Source organism: Simochromis diagramma, unplaced genomic scaffold (genome assembly GCF_900408965.1).
Source record: "Simochromis diagramma unplaced genomic scaffold, fSimDia1.1 OVJJ01000344.1, whole genome shotgun sequence".
Lineage (NCBI taxonomy): Eukaryota > Metazoa > Chordata > Actinopteri > Cichliformes > Cichlidae > Simochromis > Simochromis diagramma.
Genome location: NW_024387375.1, coordinates 3607254 through 3624468, shown reverse-complemented (window position 1 = coordinate 3624468; position 17215 = coordinate 3607254). Strand labels below are relative to the sequence as shown.

The 17215-nt window shown below is 41.3% G+C and overlaps 2 protein-coding genes and 1 pseudogene across 2 annotated transcripts; all 3 read left to right on the top strand.

The window, feature by feature from the left end:
• Positions 1-338: 338 nt before the first annotated feature.
• Positions 339-7973, top strand: LOC120719957 (extracellular calcium-sensing receptor-like). The gene is made up of 7 exons (XM_040009517.1): positions 339-757; positions 4179-4310; positions 4481-4778; positions 5021-5815; positions 5965-6192; positions 6371-6494; positions 7057-7973. The coding sequence occupies exons 1-7, from the start codon at positions 516-518 to the stop codon at positions 7971-7973; spliced, it is 2736 nt and encodes a 911-aa protein (XP_039865451.1). The 5' UTR covers positions 339-515.
• Positions 7974-10885: 2912 nt separating this feature from the next.
• Positions 10886-14943, top strand: LOC120719956 (vomeronasal type-2 receptor 1-like). The gene is made up of 4 exons (XM_040009515.1): positions 10886-10942; positions 11046-11160; positions 11292-11443; positions 13931-14943. The coding sequence occupies exons 1-4, from the start codon at positions 10886-10888 to the stop codon at positions 14750-14752; spliced, it is 1146 nt and encodes a 381-aa protein (XP_039865449.1). The 3' UTR covers positions 14753-14943.
• Positions 14883-16757, top strand: LOC120719955 (annotated as a pseudogene).
• The last annotated feature ends 458 nt before the right edge of the window (positions 16758-17215 follow it).

Below are 17215 nucleotides of genomic sequence, written 5' to 3'. Positions count from 1 at the left end.
AGCACATGTCCACACATTCACAGAGAGAGTTAGTGGCGCATACAGATGACAACATTAACCCTCGACTTGGGTTGTCTTAAAGAGACACCACACCATTGTGACTGTTACATATTCCCCCCGGGTTAAACAAAGGCTGTCCCCAGCCCAACACAGCGAAGGTACAGTCCAGACTTAACCAGCCTCCATACATGGTCAGCAGGATACGATGTTGAAACCAAAACAGGGAAATGTACAGTGCAATATTGACAAACTGGCATACATGACAGTGTCCCACATGGTGAATGTCCATTTAAATAAATGTTATAGAAATAAAATAAACTTAGGATAGCCAGGACAATTACAGAATGAAATTCCCTTTTTCTTTCATTGCGTTTCTTCTTTTTCCTCAAAAACTGTAACAGTAAGCATAATATGTGAAAACAGTACCAGAAAGTACTGTAGAAAACTTAAACAACCGTCATGTTACAACAGTAACCAACACGAAATACATAAGAAAAAATACAAATTCAGGAACTATGGCAAAGCTGCATCGAACCCACGCCCAGGAAACGCAGGTCCACGCACATCCAATGGAGCCACGACGAAGAGGCCAAACAGAGAACGGCACCACAGTCCACAAACAGCGCTGGAGCGGCTCCAGTCGTTGCCATGGAAATGCACCGCCGCGACCCTTCGATCCTCCTGATGTCTGCGTCCAGGCCAGCCTGGTCCATTCCCGTGAAACATGGCGGACAGCCACTTCGCCGTGCCGTACCTTGTTATGTACCAATCATCAACAGCTCGAAGATACTGCACACTGAGGTCCAAGAGAAGATGTTCGGGCGCCATTTTGTAATGTCGGGTTGCGTTTAGTGGTTGAGAGGAGGCGGCAAAACACTTAGCAGGGTAGCCAAAAGAATACACACTCACACTGGCATTGGGAATTCCACAGCGTGTTCTTTAATATACCTTCTCTTCATCAACCATATAAGCCCGGTTGAACGGCTGCAGCTTAACAAACATAGCGCAGAGTGTTCGTACAACCCATAACGTTGCAAACAAAGGTGTCTGGAGAGGTAAAACATAAAATCCGTCCCTCCTCATGCACTAGCATGCAAGCACATGTCCACACATTCACAGAGAGAGTCAGTGGCGCATACAGATGACAACATTAACCCTCGACTTGGGTTGTCTTAAAGAGACAACACACCATTGTGACTGTTACAACACTGCGACGCGAAAGCACCGTTTCCAATTGTATGCGTTATCCAGAGCGTTTTCAACACGTTGCGTTTTCCATGAGCAAAAATGCCATCTCAGTCTGGACGAGAGGCCAAAACTGAGAGAAAATGATTAGTGTGGAAATAGCCTGAGTCTGTAACCGGGCTATAGCAGAGTGGATAATCTCACATACAGCTGTGGGGTTAGCAGAGGGAGAAACATAAAGAGCCACCAAGATTACTGGGTAAATTCCCTGGACAATTAATATGGCCTGAGTCCAACAGTGCACAGTTCAGTTTCCGGGCAACAAATCCGCTCTTTGGTTTTTATTTGAGCAGGGTTACACCACCTATTGTTAACAACAATGACAAGCCCCTCTCCGTTCTGCTTACTGCTCGCAGTGCTGTCCAGTTGGCCTGAACAGTGTGGAAGCCTTTCATAGATGCACTGTCATTGGGTGCATCCATGATTCAGTGAAGCCTATCAAGCTTCAATCGTGGCTCAAGAGTTGGGAGTTTGTCTTGAATCGGAAGGTTGCCGGTTCGAGCCCCAGCTTGGACAGTCTTGGTCGTTATGTCCTTGGGCAAGACACTTGACCCGTTGCCTACTGGTGGTGGTCAGAGGGCCTGATGGTGCCAGTGTCCAGCAGCCTCTGTCAGTGTGCCCCAGGGTGGCTGTGGCTACTATGTAGCTTGCCATCACCAGTGTGTGAATGGGTGGGTGACTGGATGTGTAAAGCGCTTTGGGGTCCTTAGGGACTAGTAAAGCGCTATACAAATACCGGCCATTTACCATTTACACAGAAATTCAAGCCTGGAACTTATAGCTCATCAAGGTCTTCAAGTCTTTAAGACATTACTACAGTTTAACTAACTGGCGTGTGTCATCTTGCCCCATAGTTAGACAGAGCTAGGTATCATCTGCATAGCAATGCCTTAAAATGATACTGTCCAATGGAAGCATGCATAATATAAATAGAATTTTTCATAGCATGAAATCCTGTGGAACTCCATAATTTACTTCACAGTGTAAAGAAGTCACCCCATTTATAAAAACAAACTGGAGTCTATTAGATAGACATGATTCAAACCACTGCCATACTGTACATTTAATTCCTATGGCATACTCTAATCTTTGTAATAAATACTGTGATCAACAGCATCGAGCGCTAAACTGAGATCTAGCAAGACATGCACTAAATCCACAGTGGCGGGGCGTTGTCTTTGGCCTGCTGCAGAGGAGGGGTGGCGCAGTGAGTGCACAGGGCAGCACGGAGGTGGGGAGGGAACAGGTGTGCAGAACTGTTTAATGAGGGAGACCTGTCTTATGTCTTTGGCACTGAGAAGGAGCTGACACACGGGGAGTGACGGAGTGGCTGCGTCCAAGGCTGGTCCCGGAAACCGCAGGAGGAAAAGACACTGTATTTTGAATAAAGCACAGTTACAAGCACAACCCAGACGTGTGTGTATGTGGGTCCTGTGTCACAAGTGGTGCCGAAACCCAGGTGTACGCTGTGATGTCGGACCCCTGCCAGGTCAGCCCGCCGCCCAGCCTGCCGCCCAGCCACCTGTCCAGCCATTGCAGATTCTGGAGCAGATAATGCAGGATCTGGCTGCTATGTCTGCTCGGCAGGCGGCGGTCCAGGACCAGCAGCTGTCTTTGCTTCGCCAGCAAGTGGTACAGCAGACGGCGGTGCTGCAACAGTCGCTGGGAGGTCCGGCTGCGCCGCCTCAGCCTCCCCCACTGTTGGTGATGCTGGACCGGATGGGTGATGGGGAGGATCCGCTGACATTCATTGAGACATTCCAGGCCACGGTGCTTGCCTGCCGGTGGCCTGAGGAGGAGTGGGCTCCCAGGCTGCTGCCGCTGCTGCCAGGGGAGGCACAGATGGCGGCCCTCAGCCTGCCCCCTGCGTCCCCGAGCGTCTTCGTCAATGCCTGCAGGGCGGTGCTAGATCGGCTCGGGCTTACCCCGGAGGACCACCGGAGGCGGTTTCGAGCAAGCTGGATGTCAGCGGGGGAGCAGCCATTCACTTGGGCTCGTCAGCTGGAGGAGGCGGCGGCGAGATGGCTGCGACCAGGGCCGACGGAGGAGGAGACGTGTCTGCTGAACCTGGTGGCGTCTTTAGTTAAGACAGCTGGGTTATGTGATGGCTTTTAAAGTAATGGTTTAATCACTGCCCCCCAAAATGCCTGTGGTATATAACCCATTAATGGAGATAGACTGATTATATTTAAGACTGGAACATTAACAAGTGGTAGGACTTCTTTGAGCAGTCTTGTAGGAATAAGGTCTGAAAAATTTTTGATGGTTTGGAGAAGGTGATTTCTCAAGTTAACCCAGAGAGATCAATTGCAGAGAAAGAGTATAAATAAATATCAACTGAACTGAATAGAACTGAATAGCTTCACTCCTCAAAAACTGTAGATGGCTGTTTTTCCTCACTGTACACAAACTGAAACCAGAATATAAACATGTCTGATTTTTTTTTCTTCCTGTTTGCTCGTTGTGCAAATATTGGAAAAACTGATTGAAAATACAACAGTGAAAGAAAGGAGATCATATGGTTTCATTTATCTAATTAAAGCATTTCCAAATATAATCTTAAAAGATAATAAAGGTATTCTTGAATCTTCATGGACCTATTGAAACTATAAATGTTATATTGCATCTGATTCAATCAATAATGATATTGTAGAGTAGTGTAGTGTTTTGCAGGGCCACTCCTCTGGCCCCTCCTTTTCCTTCCACATAGAAGAAGCATGATGGTTCTGTTATTCATTTTTGCTGCTTCAAAATGTATAAATAAAGTCTGCATGTTTCACTTAGACTAGGTTACTTGCAATGCCACCCAGTGGTTCAGTTTTTACAGACAGCATGTCATTTACACAGAAGTGGCCAGAATTGGGGTGGGCACTTTTCCAACTGTTACTGGTGGCATCTTTCTCTCAGGCTAAAGAACCTGTGTGCATGCAAAGAGGGGATCCTGACAACCCTCAGTTATCTAGGGATGGGGACATTATACTGGGGGGGATGTTCTCTTTTCACAGTAGCTGGAATGACAGAAAGGATACCTACATGCAGAAACCACTGCCACTTCAATGCACGAGGTAAATAACATTATAAAAATAAATTTAGAAAGGATGAATGGTCTAAGATGAAAAAAAAACCCAAACATTTTTCTCTTGTTTCTTGTTTTTTTTCTATTAATATAACTGACTGATTTCAGTATCTTATGTGTTAGTAATCTATTGTCAACTTTTTCACTGTTTGAATGAAGTTTGAATTCCAGAGAATTCCGGGTCGCCCAGGCTATGCTTTTTGCCATTGAGGAGATTAATAACAGTACAGACCTACTGCCAGGAGTCTCTCTGGGCTATAAAATGTATGATACTTGTGGTTCCATTGCCCAAAGCATAAAAGTTGCACTAGCCTTGATGAATGGTAATCAAATTATTTTCACAGCACCTGAGGCCCCTTGTACCAAACCAGCACAAGTGCAGGCTATAATGGGAGAGACTTCTTCCTCTCCTTGCATGGCAATAGCTACCGTAATTGGGCCATTTTATATACCAATGGTGGGTAGGATAGCTAAAAATATTTTTTTCTGGAAACACAAATGTGACTCATTTTAGATAGGCCTCTTTGTGGGGATATAATGTGCTTAACACAGTGAAAACTGAAATTAAATGTGGATGTGTGCAAAAAATGTTTTTCATTTTTAATGGTCAATGTGACTATTGTCATTATTATTCCTTGTAACATCTTTAATTTTATCTCGTTCTTTGTCTTTTTCATGGCCTTTTTTCCCCCCTCTTAGATCAGCCATTTGGCCACATGTGCTTGTCTCAGTGACAAAACCAAGTACCCATCCTTCCTCAGAACAATACCCAGTGACTACTACCAGAGCAGAGCCCTGGTCTATTTAGTAAAGTACTTTGGATGGACTTGGGTTGGAGCTATTCGAACCAATGATGATTATGGAAATAAAGGCATGGCAACATTCACAGAAACTGCACAGCAGCTGGGCATCTGTCTGGAATATTCTGTATCTTTTTTTAGGACAGATCCCTATGAAAAAATTCAAAAGATCATTGACATTATAAAAGCTTCAACCTCCAAGGTGATTGTTGGCTTTCTGTCCCACTTTGATATGGATGTGCTATTACATGAGTTTTCTCTCAACAATCTGACTGGTTATCAGTGGGTAGGTAGTGAGTCTTGGATATTTGATTCTCAAACCGCAAAAATGGATATACATCACATACTGGATGGTGCCATTGGTCTTTACATTCCCAAAGCACACGTCACTGGCCTGAAGGAGTTCATGCTGAATGTGAAACTTCTTAATTCATCTAATAATGATTTGTTTACTGAGTTCTGGGAGGCATTATTTAACTGTAAGTTCAAGGAGTTGAAGTCAACAGCAGAAAATCCAAGAGAGTGTACCGGACATGAAGATCTTACTGGAGTTCAAAATAGCTTCACTGACATGTCTCTCATGCCTATGTTTAACAATGTATATAAAGGAGTGTATGCAGTGGCCCATGCCCTTCACAATATCCTCAATTGTAATAAAACATGTGAGAAAAATGTGCAGCTAGATCCATTCATGGTGAGCCTATCTAAAATTTTATTGTTCAAATCGAGTTACAAGAAGAATTGTTTAAATTTGAAGACAACATATGTTGATAATGTCATTAAGCCAGTAGATCTATTAAATATCCGTCAGTGTATTAACTGCCTTATTACATATGTTTTTAGATTTTGCAGCGCATTCTAAAAATTTATTTCAAAACAAAAGAAGGAGATGAGGTTTACTTTGATGAGAATGGAGATCCAGCAGCAAAGTATGAAATTATAAACTGGCAGCCAAGAAAAAACGGCATTGTGGAGTTTGTGACAGTTGGCCTTTATGATGCATCACTTCCTCCAGGCAAACAGCTGACTCTGCAAAATAGCTCTTTAATCTGGGCAAGAAACTCAAAGCAGGTGAGTGATCAATAAACAATGAGTACAAATAATAAGCTTATTAAGAATAAAGAATTAATTATAACCAGGTGTTATTTTAAAACATTTGAACTTCATGCATATAAAATTAAGAAATGATTGTAAAGATCATCATACATGCAGTTTATCCATGGTTATTATTGTACATTTATTCATGCAGGTGCCTGTGTCAGTTTGCAGTGAGAAATGTCCCCCAGGAACACGCAAGGTTCTACAGAAAGGAAGGCCTGTTTGCTGCTATGACTGTATAAGATGTGCAGAGGGAGAGATAAGCAACACTACAGGTGTGGTAATATTTCAATAAAAACTTTAATGAACTACAAGCAATATAACTGTTCATGTTCCAGCATATTTTTTCATTCTTTCGCAACATTGAGGAAACCCCTCAGAAATTTTAATAATTATGCTCTTTTTTTTCTATACATAAAGCAAATGAAGAGTGAAATATGGGGCTGTTTTAGCCTACTGTGAATAATATGAGCACACTCCCTGCTTCAAAACCTGCCCTATCTATCATAACTTTCGCTGTTGTTCCAGCACCAGTTGCTTTAAACCACAGCATGTAATTTCTTGATGCTGCAGTTTGTTCAGAATCAGTGTCAGTTTTACTGAAAAATGGCCAACGATGTTTGAAGTTACTTATTTACCATTTTTCATATTGACTGCGCAAAAGCATTGTCAACACATTTTTTCTCATCTTCTCATTGTGTAGCTTTAGCAGTAGCCTGACCAATGTAGAGTAATAGTTAGTGTGCTAGTGAGTATAATCTGCTGTAAAGTAGATTCAAACGCATAAATCTAAATAAATCTCCAGAATTCTAACATTGTGTTAACATTAATTTGCAGATTCTGTTACCTGTTTGAGATGTCCCCCTGAATTTTGGTCAAATGAAAGAAGAGACACGTGCATAAAGAAGGAAGCAGTGTTTCTATCATATGAAGAAATTATGGGAGCACTCCTGACTGCTGCATCTTTATTTGGAACATGCATGACTACTGGTGTGGCATTAATATTCTTCAAATACAGGAAAACTCCTATTGTGAGGGCAAACAATTCTGAGCTGAGCTTCCTGCTGCTCTTCTCTTTGACATTGTGTTTCCTGTGTTCTCTGACCTTCATTGGTCAGCCTTCTGAATGGTCCTGCATGCTGCGACATGTAGCTTTTGGGATCACCTTTGTGCTCTGCATCTCTTGTGTTCTGGGGAAAACAATGGTTGTTTTGATGGCTTTCCGGGCAACGCGTCCAGGTAGTAATGTTCAGAAATGGTTTGGACCTACACAGCAGAGACTCTGTGTTACAAGTTTTACTCTTATACAACTTATCATGTGTATAATTTGGTTAACAGTTTCGCCTCCTTTTCCATTTAAAAACTTTAAGGAATTTAAAGATAAGATCACCTTAGAGTGTGCTCTGGGCACATCTGTGGGCTACTGGGCTGTGCTTGGCTACATTGGACTTTTGTCTGTCTTATGTTTCATTTTTGCTTTTCTAGCTCGAAAACTGCCTGATAATTTCAATGAAGCCAAGTTTATCACCTTTAGCATGCTAATATTCTGTGCAGTGTGGATCACATTTATTCCAGCATATGTCAGCTCTCCGGGGAAGTTCAGTGTTGCTGTAGAAATATTTGCTATTCTTGCCTCCAGCTTTGGACTGCTGATTTGCATTTTTTTCCCAAAGTGTTATATCATCTTACTGAAACCAGAAAGGAACACAAAAAAGAACATGATGGGGAAGGGTGCTCCACGACCACCATCATGAAAATAAATAAGTTATTTAATTAAAATATTAAGTTTGTGTGTGTGCTTCTGTGCTGTTTTTTTTTTTGTACCAGCAGAGAATGCAACCATAGCACACTGCTCAGATCTTGTCTGAGGTGTTTAGCGTGTGGTCAGAATGACTAAGCAAACATTCAGACAATGCCTGACTTTAACATTTATGATTCAATAAAATAAATTTTATTGAGTATATTATGATTGACACACACTTAATTCATAGTGCACAGTTCTCACTACTGTTGGGTTCAATCTTATGAGAGAAGACAGCTCAGCAATCTGTACGAATAAAGAGCAGCCAGGTAGTAAACACTTTTATTATGAGATATAAAAACAAAATGGTAATTTGATTGGCCAAAATTTTTCGGGGGAGGTTGTGGTCGTGGACTTGTTTCCCATTATTTGCCTTGGGTCCATTCCATGGATCACCATACCCCCTGGTATGGATATCTCCTTCTGCAATGAGAAGAACAGATAAACAACCACCGACTGTCTAAACAGAAAACTTATTCCTTGTGGTATTTTTTAAGCAGTCTGGTTTTGGATGGGCGTGACATTATCTTTTCAACACTCTATTCTACAACACTGATTTGTGTAATAAAATATATAAATGTGTTATTTTAGATAAAATATAAGTGCGTGATAAAAATTGTGAGGTAATTGTAATATGTAAGACAATGGGGCACACAAATATTAAAAATTTGTTTAAAAAAATTTAAACAAATCTCTACTTTCACACCTTTTAACATGTAAATCCATAATCCATCTTAAAGCCTCATGTCCTTTCTTGGTATCAATGTGATATTGGACCAGAGTGGTCTTCCTCTCTTAAACCTGTTTCAGAAGTCCCCAGAAGGTGAGAAAAATCTGTCACTCTTCTAATAAAAGTTAATGGACCTTACAGGCCATCATCCTTTCCCATCAGGAGAGTGCAAAATGAGGTCCTCTGGACAAGCCTGATGACCTGAATGTTGGAGGGAAAAAGAACAAAAAACTTATAACCCATGGAAGGAAGTTTCCTCTCTCAGTACCTTCCTTCTGGCTTCCTTGACTGTCGTCTTCACTTTTCAGGTCCTCTGCCATACTCTAACAATGGCATCTGAAGCTATGTTTTTAGGAATGAGAGTGCAGCACACAATACCAAACACGCCAAGAGCGGAGAGGGGAAGTCTAAGGACTTCCTGTTCCATACCACCCTCAGTGACTTGAAAACAAATTTTTCAAATGGACCTGCAATGTTATCATCAGATTAAGTTAGCCAATTGGGTATTATAGTGTGGTCCACATGTTATTAGGGATTCCCCAACAGGATGAATGTAAACACGTTTACAATTTAATTAGGTAACACATGCTCATTAGACACACATCTTAGAACTTCAATAACACCAATTTGTATCACAATCTTTATGAAATCAATATTAAAATTGAGGAATCATCTTAACCACAAAAGTAATGGAGTTAGGTTTGACCAGTACCCTATTACAGTCACTGGAAGCACTAGTCTTACCGTTGTACAGGTTCCTAACCACATCCAAGCAGGAAATCAAAGTCTTTTCCTCCACAGAACCACAATAGGTCAGACTTGGAAATAGGTATCTGGTATTGGACCAATTCACAATGTTTATTATTTTATTAAACCATGAAAGCTTTGCTGCACTCCACCTACCTCTGTTGCATTATAGTAAACATGTATAATTACCCTCCTTTGGCATTTAGTTGGGTGGTGTGGTCATGTTGGACGCTCTGAAAACAAAGAACTCAGAACATAACATTTAGCAGGGGTGTGACTCATGTGCAAAGCAATCATGCAGTGTAAACCTTTTAATTCTTTACACATCATGATTTCTCTCAGTAATGATACAATAGCATTTGCTGGTGATGTTCAGTAACAACAGCATTAATGAGACAGTCAGGTCAAGGCAATATGACAAGATCAGACCTAATTATTAGACTGATGATTAACAGAAATGACATTCATTCACTGTAGCAAAAGTAATTTGTAATAACATATAAAATCATTAGTTCATCTTCCTCGCAATGGTATTTGCTGATAATCCATTGTGGGCTGGTTTGGAGGCGGCCCCCAAAGACCTGGTGGATTCAGCTGTTGTTGTGATGCCAGTGCTGCTGCTACTGCATGTTTTTATCTTAGTCTTCAAATCCATAGGTGTTGTGACCATCTGCTTGGCCTTTTCCTTTGTTTTGTTAATTTCCTTTTCATTATGTCAGGGCTCTGTGTGCGGGTAGGCAGAGGTGAGGATCCAAAAGCAGGACTCGCTGAAAACCATAGCTTTATAGCTGGCGATAAAAACAAAACATGAACTGAACACTGACTGCAGAAAACAGAAATCAAACCAGGGAAAAACACAAACTAGAACACACAGGCAAAATCTGATTGTACGACGCGACACTGAGCAAAGGCAAACACAGAGCTAAAATACACAGGCCTCGACGGACCTGGAAATCCCTCACCTAGGGTCTCCTGGGTGAGGGAGTAGATCAAACACAGAGTGATTCAGAAGGCCCCTATGAGAAGAACACTTAGGGAACAGTTCACCCTGCCCATGATAGGGTTGCCGGGGCCCCTCCCTAAAGCCAGGCCCAGGGAGGGTGCCCAAGGGCAAGCCAGGCCTTAGTCCATGGGGCTTGGCCAGGCACAGCCCAAAAAAAGGACATGGGCCCATCTTCCTGCAGGTCCACCACCCGCAGGAGGCACCGTAGGGGTCATGGGTGCATTGTGAGCTGGGTGGTGGTCAGGAGCAGAGGCCCTGGCGGACTGATCCCTGGATACCAAGACTGGCAATTGGGAAATTGAATTTTACCTCTCTGATGGGGACAGAGCCTGAGGTAGTGTGTGAGGTTGAGAGGTACCAGCTGGATATAGTCGGGCTCACCTAAATGCACGGCTTGGGCTCTAGAACCAATCTCTTGGAGAGAGGTGGTGGACTGGAGTGGGTATCCTAATATTGGGCTTTCTTCAAGTGGAGAAGAGGGTTCGTTCCCTGCGCCTTCGGGTCGGGTAACGGGTCCTGACCATCGTCTGCACTTATGCACCAAGTGGCGGTTCAGAGTACCCAGCATCTTGGAGTCCCTGGGTGGGGTGGTAGAGGGTGCTCCACCTGGGGACTCTGTGTTCCTACTGGGAGACTTCAATGCTCATGTGGGCAATGACAGTGAGACCTGAAGGGGCGCAAATGGCCTCCCGGATCTGAACGCGAGCAGTGTTTTGTTGTTGGACTTCTGTGCAAAACACAGTTTGGCCATAACGAACACCGTGTTTGAACATGGTAACGGACTTGGTTAGCCTGTGGGAATTTGGAGGCAGCTGATAGCTACCAACAGGCCAAGTGGAACACGGCTTGGGCAGTGGCTGAAGCAAAATTTTGGGTGTGGGAGGAGTTCGAAGAGGCCACAGAAAAAGACTTTCGGACTGCCTCGAAGAGATTCTGGCACACTGTCAGGCGACTTAGGAGGGGAAAGCGATTGCTCTACCTACACTGTGTATAGTGTTGGTGGAGCGCTGCGGACTTCAGCTGAGAAAATATTCAGGCGATGGAAAGAATATTTTGAGGACCTCCTTTTTTTTTTTTTTTTTTTTTTTTTTTTGCCTGTCCCGTTTGGCTCTTTTGCCATCAGAATTATTGTCTAAAGGCAAAGAAAGATGCCCAACGGATTTACTTTACCAAATTGACCATCCCAGCCTTGCCATAATGGTCCATTTGATTCACCTTTTATTGTTTATTTTATTTTCACTTGCTGAATACGGGACAGACTTGACTGGAGGAAAGAAGGGGAGAAAGAAAGAGGGAAAGAGAAACAGCTGAGAAGAGGGACGGGGGAGAAGGGCAAAAAACAAAAACCAACAGAACGGGCAGGGAAAAAAAAAAGAAAAAAAATGCATCTATCGATCACCTGGATCACCTGTTGAGAAAGAAAAAAGAAAACAAGCAGAAGAGAACAAGAGTAATAGAATAAACAACATCACAATGATATATGGGAATATGACAGTAAATACCTCCTTAAGGACCTCCTTAATCCCACTGTCATGGCTTCCATGGATGAAGTGTGAGATGGCCCCACAACAGCCCTTTTGAATGTCTCCCTAATTATGAGGTCTCAAGGTTGGCAAGTATGCTCCCACTCCCCAAATGCTCTCAGCCAGCCACAAGCATGCTCTCCTACTCTGTCATAGTTAGCTGATATGACTGATAGGCTTAACGGCCTCTAGACTGTGGAACAGCTATGCCATAAGTGAGTGGCAATGTGAACACAATAACACAACAATCAACTAACTTGTAATCGAGTGCGTTACAATATGTAAGGAAACATGTTAGAAGTGGCTACAGGTTGTATTTATTTTAAAGAACAGAACAGACTCAATATATGAAGAATCATACAGAAGGGTGAGAGAAGGCCACCAACATCCTAATTGTCCTTCTCACCTCAAGCTTCATGTTTTGAACAAGGCTCAAACACACAAATATGCACAAACACGCATATTTATCCCTGATAAAGTTATTTATTGTTAGCAGATTAGACATGCAACCCTTCTGCCTCCAGACAGCAGACAAGTACAAGCTAAACTACAACACTAGCAGGATATTCCTTTGTTTAGAAAAACATTGCATATAAGATAACAAAGCAGGTTTTTGTTTTGAGCCTACCATAGATCAGAAAGCAGGTTGTTGTTTTGAGCCAGCCCTAAATCAGAAAGCAGGTTGTTGTTTTGAGCCAGCCCTAAATCAGAAAGCAGGTTGTTGTTTTGAGCCAGCACTAAATCAGATTCTCTTGAGTCTAATTAAAGTTAAAGAAAATGTAGTTTAAACTGTATCTCAGTCAATTAAAAAATTGATAACAAATATGTATTTGGGATTTAAGCACATATAGAATATATTTTGAATAAGACTATAGTATATCACAGAGTTACTCCTCTCACCCCACCTTTTTGTTCCACGGGGATTAATTTTTGCTACTTTAAAATGTATAAATACAAGTCTTACTGTATACAGTGCCATATAATGCCACCCAGTGGTTTAGGTTTTCCAGACAGCATGCCATCTACGCAGAAATGGCCAGAACAGGGGTGGGCATTTTTACAACTGTTATTGGTAGCATGTTTCTCTCAGAGTGAGGAGATATGCAAGAGAAGAGGGGACCCTGAGAACCCCCAACTGTCTATGAATGGGGATATTATACTAGGAGGGATGTTCTCTTTTCACAGCAGCTGGAAAGACAGAAAGGATAACTACATGCAGAAACCACTGCCACTGCAATGTACCAGGTATAACGTTGCAAAAATTTATTCAATTTTGAAATATCTAAAAGTGGTCTCCAAAAAAAAAAAGGTGTCAGGTCTTTTGTCTCATTCTGGTTTAGATATTCATGTATTTCAGTTGTGTTACTGACGGATTGATTTTAACTGAGTGACATTTAACAATGTTCTGTGTCTTCTTCAATGTGAAACTAAATATTATATCAATTATTTACTGTTTGGATCAAGTTTGAATTTCAGAGAGTTCCAGTTTGCCCAGGCTATGCGTTTTGCCATTGAGGAGATTAACAACAGTTCAGATCTACTGCCAGGAGTCTCTCTGGGCTATAAAATGTATGATACTTGTGGCTCCATTGCCAGAGGTATAAAAGTTGCACTTGCCTTAGTAAATGGTAATGAAATTTTTTCTGCAGTGTCTGGAGTACCCTGTACCAGACCTGCATCAGTGCAGACCATTTTGGGAGAGACTTCTTCATCTCCTTGCATGGCAATATCAACTGTAATTGGGCCATTTTATATACCAATGGTAGGTAGGATTGGTAGAAATGTAAGAATTCTGAAAAAAAAAAAACCCCAAAAAAAAAACCATTTGCCTTTATTGTTCCACTTTATCAATATATATCATTCTTTGTGTTTTTCCATGTGAATGAGTTATTTTTCCTCTCTTTTAGATCAGTCACTTTGCCACATGTGCTTGTCTCAGTGACAAAACCAAGTACCCATCCTTCCTCAGAACAATACCCAGTGACTACTACCAGAGCAGAGCCCTGGCCCATTTGGTCAAGTACTTTGGATGGACTTGGGTTGGAGCTATTCGAACCAATGATGATTATGGAAATAATGGCATGGCCACATTCACAGAAACGGCACAGCAGCTGGGCATCTGTCTAGAGTATTCTGTATCTTTTTTTAGGACAGATCCCTATGAAAAAATTCAAAAGATCATTGAAACTATAAAGGCTTCAACCTCCAAGGTGATCATTGCCTTTCTTTCACACATGGATATGGATGTGCTAATAAATAAACTGTCTGTCCATGGCCTAACTGGGTACCAGTGGGTAGGCAGTGAGTCTTGGATATCTGATTCCCAAATAGCTGCAATGGATATACATCACATACTGGATGGTGCCATTGGTCTTTCAATTCCAAAAGCACATGTCACTGGCTTGAAAGAGTTTATACTGAATGTAAAATCACTGAATTCATCTAATAATGAACTCTTTATTGAGTTCTGGGAGACACTATTTAGTTGTAAGTTCAAGGAGTTGAACTCAACAGCAGAAAATCCGAGGGAGTGCACTGGACATGAAGATATGACTGGAGTTCAAAACAGTTTCACTGATATGTCACTTATGTCTATCTTTAACAATGTCTACAAAGGAGTGTATGCTGTGGCTCATGCACTTCACAACATCCTCAGCTGTAAGGAAACATGTAACAAAAATGTGCAGCTAGATCCATTCATGGTGAGGTTAAATTTGAACAAAAAGTAGCAGTTGTGCTGTCTGTGTTACAAAATGAGATTCAATAAATTAACAGACTGGCTGTCTTCTTAGATTTTGCAGCGCATTCTAAAAATTTATTTCAAAACAAAAGAAGGAGATGAGGTTTACTTTGATGAGAATGGAGATCCAGCAGCAAAGTATGAAATTATAAACTGGCAGCCAAGAAAAAACAGTATTGTGGAGTTTGTCACAGTTGGTCTTTACGATGCATCACTTTCTCCAGACAAACAGCTGACTTTGCAAAATAACTCATTAATTTGGGAAAGTAACACAAAGCAGGTAAGGTATTAGAAAATAATTAAAACCGTAATTAAAAGCTACAATTTAGATTTTGAATGTTTGAATTTGGTTTGAATTTGAGGCAATGAAAAATGAAGCTCAAATGATACAGGCACTTTTGTTGTAGTCATTGTGCATTTATCCATACAGGTGCCTGTGTCAGTTTGCAGTGAGAAATGTCCCCCAGGAACACGCAAGGTTCTCCAGAAAGGAAGGCCTGTTTGCTGCTATGACTGTATAAGATGTGCAGATGGCGAGATCAGCAACATTACAGGTTTTGTGCTCTAACAGAAACTTTAGAAGTTAGTGAGGCAGGCTTTGCATTTTTGTTTAATTCACATATCCCCCAAAGCCAGTAAAATACACCTTACACACCTTATAAAAAAGAAACAGACAAAAAGACCTATGCCAGATGTCTTTTCACAGTTCAAGAGTCAACTCCAGGTGACACCAAATCTTCAACGTTAATAGAAATAAAAAAAATAAAACAAAACAGTCAACTCAGCAGATAACATGGGTTTGTAGGTTGATCTCTTTTCATTTTTGTATGCTCTATATTTGGCTAGGTGCAGAGTAGAAACTGGAGCAATGTAAGAAATGCATCATCTGCTATGTTGATGAGAAAGTGAAGAAATGTCAGGAAACATGTTGCTTCTTCTCTTTATGATTGTGTGACATCAGTAGCTTACTAGAGTAATTGTAGAAATGATATAGGATAAAGTAGATGTAAACACTGAAAATTATGCACTTGGGGAAAAGTGAAAAATCTACTCATGAAGTGTAACATCTGGTTCATTATCAATTTGCAGATTCTGTCAGCTGTGTGAGATGTCTCCCTGAGTTTTGGCCAAATCAGAAAAAAGATGCCTGTATTAAGAAAGAGGCAGTGTTTCTATCATATGAAGAAATTATGGGAGCACTCCTGACTGCTGCATCTTTATTTGGAACATGCATGACTACTGGTGTGGCATTAATATTCTTCAAATACAGGAAAACTCCTATTGTGAGGGCAAACAATTCTGAGCTGAGCTTCCTGCTGCTCTTCTCTTTGACATTGTGTTTCCTGTGTTCTCTGACATTCATTGGTCAGCCCTCTGAATGGTCCTGCATGCTGCGACATGTAGCATTTGGCATCACCTTTGTCCTTTGTATCTCTTGTGTTCTGGGGAAAACAATGGTTGTTTTAGTGGCTTTCCGGACTTCACGTCCAGGGAGCAATGTAATGAAATGGTTTGGACCTGCACAGCAGAGACTCTGTGTTACAGGTTTCACTCTTATACAAGTATTCATATGTGTCATCTGGCTAACAATTTCTCCGCCTTTTCCATTTAAGAATTTCAAAGAATTTAAAGATAAGATTACCTTAGAGTGTGCTTTGGGCTCTGTTGTAGGTTATTGGGCTGTGCTTGGCTACATTGGACTTTTGTCTCTCTTATGTTTTATTTTTGCTTTTCTGGCTCGGAAACTGCCTGATAATTTTAATGAAGCCAAGTTTATCACCTTTAGCATGCTGATATTTTGTGCAGTGTGGATCACATTTATCCCAGCGTATGTCAGCTCTCCAGGGAAGTTCAGTGTTGCTGTAGAAATATTTGCTATTCTTGCCTCCAGTTTTGGACTGCTGATTTGCATTTTTTTCCCCAAATGTTATATCATCTTACTGAAACCAGAAAGGAACACAAAAAAGAACATGATGGGAAAGGGAGCTCCATAATCATCTTTCTGAAAAAAATAAATAAAACAATATGTAAGCAATGGTTTGGATATTCAAACAACAGTTCACTTCATCCTTCGGTTACAAAGATTGTATTTTTAAAATGCATATGAATATACCAGTGACATTAATATGGTCATATTGCGAAAAGTATTCACACTCACTCATCGAAATTATTGAATTTAGGTGTTTCAATCACAGGTGTATATAACCATGCATGTAGGCATGCAGACTGCTTCTACCATCTACTATCAAAAAGTTGATTCTGTTCATTGGACATAGTGTTTTCAGTAGGAGAAATGTTTTGTCACTCATCCAAGTGACTTCTTCACTCTCAGCTGACTTCAAGTTTCCCCAACCTACTCTACTTGGCTCTACTTTAAGAGTCACCACCATCTCAAAGCAGGATATCAAAGACATAGCACAAGTTTGTCCACGTGGAGGTATTTCTCCTCTTT